Source organism: Globicephala melas, chromosome 18, assembly GCF_963455315.2.
Source record: "Globicephala melas chromosome 18, mGloMel1.2, whole genome shotgun sequence".
Classification (NCBI taxonomy): Eukaryota; Metazoa; Chordata; class Mammalia; order Artiodactyla; family Delphinidae; genus Globicephala; species Globicephala melas.
The window spans coordinates 45,133,111-45,141,140 of NC_083331.1; the positions used below are offsets into that span (position 1 = coordinate 45,133,111).

General features: G+C 35.7%; 1 protein-coding gene across 1 annotated transcript in view; it reads left to right on the plus strand.

Moving 5' to 3' along the window:
* Window positions 1-7,769, plus strand: part of LOC115843031 (transcription factor TFIIIB component B'' homolog) — a 79,696-nt gene extending 71,927 nt beyond the window's left edge. The window contains 1 exon segment of the mRNA XM_070044073.1: window positions 7,624-7,769. Coding sequence (XP_069900174.1) covers window positions 7,624-7,769 — 146 coding nt within the window.
* The last annotated feature ends 261 nt before the right edge of the window (window positions 7,770-8,030 follow it).

An 8,030-nucleotide genomic window follows, 5' to 3' on the forward strand; every position in this document is an offset into this window, starting at 1 on the left:
TGGCATCCGGGGAATAAATTTAGGGCTACTAAACTGTGCACTTCATACATAGTATCTTTCTAAGCATTTGGAGACACGGAGAAGAGTTTTACCCTACCTCAAACTTTAACACCCATGGAGGTCTTCACAGATCATTCTGTTAAGAAAGACAATATGGAAACCAGTTTCCTTTTGATGAGATACTTGCAGGTGATAGAAAATGAGAAATCAGGTAAGGGAATTTTAACATGAAAACTAAATTAGGCCTTGAATATCTATTTACATAATCAAAGGAGAGATTACATTTTTACCAAATTCATCCATTTTGTTACTCTTCAGTATCCAAAAGAGTTGTGCAGTATGACGCTGTGTAAAGGCACTGGGAGAGTAGTGGTGCTGTTTCTTGGGCATCCCTCACATTCTAAATTTGAATGTGTCCTTTATTATAAAATGCATAATTGATTTGAAAATAGTTGGAACAGAGGAAGAAAATAGAAAAGGTATTTCTCTGAGTTAAAGAAATACAGAAGTTATACCAAATAGAAGTTTTTTAGAGCACTGGTTCTGAAAATTTGTTGTGAATCCCTAGGTGACACACAGGAAACTGGAATGGGAGGGATTGCCTTTCCCCTGTCTTTTTACAAAGTTTTACAGAATATTCTGGTAAAGATCAAACTTTGAGGAACATTGAATTAAAGAGAAAATGCTGTACAAAAAAAATAATAAATACACTTACCTCTATTTACTTCTGTTTATAATAACGTACACTTTCAACACAACATTTTTGTGATCATTCATCTTGTCTGAGTGATCAATTTTGTTCGGAAATAAAATTTTCAGCCTCTAAGTAAATGAACATAAATATAGTGTTTCACTTCAATTTTGAGATACTGATTAATAGCAAGCATCATATTGACTCTAACTAGAATAGTTATAATATTAAAAAATGCATTTCTCAAAACCATAACATCTTTAGGTATGATTGTTTTTAAGAATGTATATATTAGAACTCTGCTAAGGTATTTCACTTTTTAATCCTCTTTCAAAAATTTTAATGATAAATCTCTATCTAATATTCTTTTTTAAGAATATATTTAAGATATTTTTTATTCTATACTTGACACATACATGTAACTTACCCATTAATATTAGTGGAAATAAAAATGTATGTGCATTCATTGATAGGACAATAAAATTCTTCATATCATATTTTCAAATATAAAATTATAACTTCTGAAAATGTATTTGATCTGAGCAGAAAAGCAGCCTAATGAGTAACATTTGATTGATAATACATTGCAATTCATAATTGATACAATCTTAGACCTGCCAGTGCAACAAAAGGTCACTTTGAAATTTGATGGGGGTTAGAGAATGGGATAAGTTGGAAATTATATTGTATCATATAAAGAAAGGAGATACTGACACAAATCTACTAATTCATATTAAATTAAAAATATCTTGAAAAGCATAGTAATTAACAGCAAGTTCCCAGAACTTGACATTCCACACAAATGTCACTCCCCAGGGTATTACACAGGAATTAGAGTGTCCTTTCACTGTCAAACTGATATATACCACTGAACAAGTGCTGGGGAAAAAGTCAGATTCTTGGTTGAAGTTTGGGCTTTAAATCGTAGATTATCCCACTTACTCCTGTTTCTGTCTTAAAAAAATAATTCTAAATCTTACTCCTTTCTTTTTATATCTTGAAGATACTATGTACTCATGTATTTTCCTTTGCATTAAAATAAATCAAAGTATTGGAGAATAGCTAAAAATGTTTTTGCAAAGCTCTCTGGGGAATGAGGTAGAGTTTAAAGTGATATCTTTATCCTATTTGAGCACAATATTTTACCCTCGGGGAAGAAAAAAAATTCCTCATGAATTTGTACGAACATTGTCCCCTAAAACCTCCAACATTTTTTCAACCTAAAACTACATCCACCTGTACAGAGAGAGACAGAGCATCAATCTACAGCCAGCCCCAACAGTCACATAAAAACCAACCTAGAGATTGAAGGCTGGGTCTGTTAAACTAGTGGTTAATATCTAAATTCTTTATGATCATGATCAATGTTTATCATTCTCAGTCACCCTTTCCTTTTTCTTATTATTTCCTCTTTCCTCTCTTATTAGTGAAGAACTCTTGACTACATATAAGCAAAAGAAAATAAGCAAACACCAAAAAACTCCTGTGTTTGAAACAAACATGTAGATAGTGGAGCCATTGGTCTAAGACATCATCACTGCTGAATGCATGCGGCCTCAAGCGCGTATTTACACTACTACTTTGTTTTGTTGTTGCCAAAACAAAGACATCCCTATCATAATTAACTCATTATCTGATCCCATAATACTTTGTGCATCTGTTCCTTTGACCCAAGCTCTCCACTTTTGCCTCCCTCTCGCACTCTACTGTTGTATCCCCTGAACTCTGGATCTGTGCTCTTTCTACCCTTCTCATTTTAAAACTCTTTGAACACTATCACATGTGAGTGCAAATAAAACCGTTTCCTTGTATGCTTCTTTTTTTTTTTTAACATCTTTATTGGAGTATAATTGCTTTACAATGGTGTGCTAGCTTGTGCTTTACAACAAAATGAATCAGTTATACATATACATATGTTCCCATATCTCTTCCCTATTACCTCTCCCTCCCTCCCACCCTCCCTATCCCACCTCTCCAGGTGGTCACAAAGCACCAAGCTGATCTCCCTGTGCTATGCGGCTGTTTCCCACTAGCTATCTACCTTACGTTTTGTAGTGTATATATGTCCATGCCTCTCTCTCGCTTTGTCACAGCTTACCCTTTCCCCTCCCCATATCTTCAAGTCCATTCTCTAGTAGGTCAGTGTCTTTATTCCTGTTTTACCCCTAGGTTCTTCATGACAACGTTTTTTTCTTAAATTCCATATATATGTGTTAGCATACGGTATTTCTCTCTCTCCTTCTGACTTACTTCACTCTGTATGACAGACTCTAGGTCAATCCACCTCATTACAAATAGCTCAATTTCATTTCTTTTTATGGCTGAGTAATATTCCATTGTATATATGTGCCACATCTTCTTTATCCATTCATCCGATGATGGACACTTAGTTGTTTCCATCTCTGGGCTATTGTAAATAGAGCTGCAATGAACATTTTGGTCCATGACTCTTTTTGAATTATAGTTTTCTCAGGGTATTTGCCCAGTAGTGGGATTGCTGGGTCATATGGTAATTCTATTTGTAGTTTTTTAAGGAACCTCCATACTGTTCTCCACAGTGGCTGTATCAGTTTACATTCCCACCAACAGTGCAAGAGGCTTCCCTTTTCTCCACACCCTCTCCAGCATTTATTGTTTCTAGATTTTTTGATGATGGTCATTCTGACTGGTGTGAGATGATATCTCGTTGTAGTTTTGATTTGCATTTCTCTAATGATTAGTGATGTTGAGCATTCTTTCATGTGTTTGTTGGAAATCTGTATATCTTCTTTGGAGAAATGTCTATTTAGGTCTTCTGCCCATTTTTGGATTGGGTTGTTTGTTTTTTTGTTATTAAGCTGCATGAGCTGCTTATAAATTTTGGAGATTAATCCTTTGTCAGTTGCTTCATTTACAAATATTTTCTCCCATTCTGAGGGTTGTCTTTTGGTCTTGGTTATGGTTTCCTTTGCTGTGCGAAAGATTTTAAGTTTCATTAGGTCCCATTTGTTTATTTTTGTTTTTATTTCCATTTCTCTAGGAGGTGGGTCAAAAAGGAACTTGCTGTGATTTATGTCATAGAGTGTCCTGCCTATGTTTTTCTCTAAGAGTTTGACAGTTTCTGGCCTTACATTTAGGTCTTTAATCCATTTTGAGTTTATTTTTGTGTATGGTGTTAGGGAGTGATCTAATCTCATATTTTTACATGTACATGTCCAGTTTTCCCAGCACCACTTATTGAAGAAGCTGTCCTTTCTCCATTGTACATTCCTGCCTCCTTTATCAAATGTAAGGTGACCATATGTGCATGGGTTTATCTCTGGGCTTTCTATCCTGTTCCATTCATCTATCTTTCTGTTTTTGTACCAGTACCATACTGTCTTGATTACTGTAGCTTTGTAGTATAGTCTGAAGTCAGGGAGCCTGACTCCTCCAGCTCCGTTTTTCATTCTCAAGATTGCTTTGGCTATTCGGGGTCTTTTGTGTGCAGAAATACAAAAGATCATGAGAGATTACTACAAGCAACTCTATGCCAATAAGATGGACAACCTGGAAGAAATGGACAAATTCTTAGAAATGCACAACCTGCCAAGACTGAATCAGGAAGAAATAGAAAATATGAACAGACCAATCACAAGCACTGAAATTGAGACTGTGATTAAAAATCTTCCAACAAACAAAAGCCCAGGACCAGATAGCTTCACAGGTGCATTCTATCAAACATTTAGAGAAGAGCTAACACCTATCCTTCTCAAACTCTTCCAAAATATAGCAGAGGGAGGAACACTCCCAAACTCATTCTACAAGGCCACCATCACCCTGATACCAAAACCAGACAAGGATGTCACAAAGAAAGAAAACTACAGGCCAATATCACTGATGAACATAGATGCAAAAATCCTCAACCAAATACTAGCAAACAGAATCCAACAGCACATTAAATGGATCATACACCATGATCAAGTGGAGTTTATTCCAGGAATGCAAGGATTCCTCAATATACGCAAATTAATCAACGTGATACAGCATATTAACAAATTGAAGGAGAAAAACCATATGATCATCTCAATAGATGCAGAGAAAGCTTTCGACAAAATTTAACACCCATTTATGATAAAAACCCTCCAGAAAGTAGGCATAGAGGGAACTTTCCTCAACATAATAAAGGCCATATATGACAAACCCACAGCCAACATCATCCTCAATGGTGAAAAACTGAAAGCATTTCCACTAAGATCAGGAACAAGATGAGGTTGCCCACTCTCACCACTCTTATTCAACATAGTTTTGGAAGTTTTCGCCACAGCAATCAGAGAAGAAAAAGAAAGAAAAGGAATCCAAATCAGAAAAGAAGAAGTAAAGCTGTCACTATTTACAGATAACATGATACTATGCATAGAGAATCCTAAAGATGCTACCAGAAAACTACAAGAGCTAATCAATGAATTTGGTAAAGTAGCAGGATACAAAATTAATGCACAGAAGTCTCTGGCATTCCTATACACTAATGATGAAAAGTCTGAAAGTGAAATCAAGAAAACACTCCCATTTACCATTGCAACAAAAAGAATAAAATATCTAGAAATAAACCTACCTAAGGAGACAAAAGACCTGTATGCAGAAAATTATAAGAGACTGATGAAAGAAATTAAAGATGATACAAATAAATGGAGAGATATACCATGTTCTTGGATTGGAAGAATCAACATTGTGAAAATGACTCTACTACCCAAAGCAATCTACAGATTAAATTCAATCCCTGTCAAACTACCATTGGCATTTTTCACAGAACTAGAACAAAAAATTTCACAATTTGTATGGAAACATAAAAGACCCCTCGTATGCTTCTTAAATGGAAGCTTTCTTCTTTACATTTGGTCTGAAAATGGTATTACTGTTATCTCTTCTGTTCATTGTCCCAGATCATGAAAATCTTATGAAATCCCAGTCTTATGAAAATCCCTGCCCTTTTTGTATGGAGAAAAGGGAACCCTCCTCCACTGTTGGTGGGAATATAAATTGGTGCAGCCACTATGGAGAACAGTATAGAAGTTCATTAAAAAAGTAAAACAGAGTTACTGTATGATCTAGCAATCGTACTCCTGGGCATACATCCAGAGAAACTCTAATTTGAAAAGATACATGCACCCCAATGTTCATAGCAGCACTACTTACAATAGTCAAGACATGGAACCTAAATGTCCATCAACAGATGAGTGGATAAAGAAGGTGTAATGTATATGTATGAAATGGAATATTACTCAGCCATAAAAAAGAATGAAATAATACCATTTGCAATATGGATGGACTTAGAGATTATCATACTGAGTGAAGTAAGTCAGATAGAGAAAGACATCATATGATAATATTTATATGTGAAATCTAAAAAATGATACAAATGAACTTATTTACAAAACAGAAACAGACTCACAGACATAGATAACCAACTTATGGTTATCAAAGGGGAAAGGTGGGGAGGGATAAATTAGGAGTTTGGCATTAGCAGATACAGACTACTATATATAAAATAGATAAACAACAAGGTCCTACTATATAGCACAGGGAACTATATTCAATATCTTATAATAGCCTATAATGAAAAAAAATAAGAAAGAATATGTATATGTATAATTAAATCACTTTTCAGTACACCAGAAACTAACACAGCATTGTTAATCAACTGTATTTCAATTAAATAAAGAAAATTCATACTCTTTTGAACTTCAGTTTATTAGGCTCTTTCACAATTCTCCCTCCTCATTGCTGTCATCTATGGACTATGTTATCCACATCCAATTCATTGAAAATAATTGTGATTGTTCTCCCTAACTCTTGATATCATCATGAAGATCTTCCAAGGCCATGATAAATAAATACCCATTTGCCTGAACCGTCCCTGGTGGTGTAGTGTTAAGATTCAGCACTCTCCCATTTGCCTGGTCTCTCAGCTCCTTGCCTTCATCATCTCTAGGGACTTTACTTTCATTCCATCTATTTATTCCAAAGGATTTACTCACCACTATGACTAATCAATACAGTCTGCATTCTCTTTAAACCACATCCCTGTCCCTTTCGCCCACTCAATCATTCTCTAATCTGAGAAGCTATCAGATGGAAACTTCCTCATCTTACTTCCAAAAATCTACAAGGCCCCCCTGCAATTACACTAATTTTCTATGCCTTCCTTTTTTTTTTTTCAATTTAAGAATTATCCCTTTTCCTAACAAAGACAAAACCCTTCATATTTGTTCTAGATGCCAGATCTTACTATCCTATCCTATCCTATCCTCATCTTTATCTCTTCACTCTCCTATATTTTCAACTTCTCATTTTTTATGGATCTTTCCTGCCAGAATTTAAACATTATTTTGATCATCACACATAAAGCTCTTATGGCTGTTCTACCTCTATTATAAAATCTAACCAGTTGTTGACTATATACACTGCTTTCTCTTCATCTCTCCTTCATTCTTCAATAAATTCCTATATTGATTTGATTGCCAATATTTCATTAAAATCTGCTGTGGCTAAAATCGCTATAGATATTTTCTTATGCTAAGATCACTGAACAATTTTTTTTTTTTTTTTTTTTTTTTTTTTTTGCCGTATGCGAGCCTCTCACTGTTGTGGCCTCTCCCGTTGCAGAGCACAGGCTCAGGACGCGCAGGCTCAGTGGCCATGGCTCACGGGCCCAGCCGCTCTGAGGCATGTGGGATCTTCCTGGACCGGGGCACGAACCCGTGTCCCCTGCATCGGCAGGCGGACTCTCAACCACTGTGCCACCAGGGAAGCCCTGAACAATATTTTTTATATTTCATTTGAACCTGACCACTCAACAGTATTCTATAAAGTTAACTTTCCCTCTTTCTTGAAGATACCCTTATCTTGACTTCTATGACACCTTCAGATGGTATTCCCTTTTTTTTTTTTTTTTTTTTACTTTTTGGCCACAGTATGCAGCTTACAGGATCCTAGTTCCCTGATTAAGGATGGAAACCGCACCCTCAGCAGTGAAAGCATGGAGCATGGAGTCCTAACCACTGGACCGCCAGGGAATTCCCTCAGCTGGTATCCTTTTCCCTCAGCTGGTATCCTTTAAGTCATACTTGCCCTACCTTTGCCAGTCTCCTTCATTACTCATTTTCTTCTACCTATTCGCTTAAAATTACTCAGGCTTCATTCCATGACTCTATTCCTTCTTAGCTTTCATAATCTACACAGTAACCTCATTACTCCCCACATTTATATATTATCAAGACATCAATAATTCAAAATATTTTAATTTTAAACTAAACTTTCCTTTTGAACTTTGGATTAATATGTACAACTGATTGCTTGATATCTCTTTATCATGCATCTC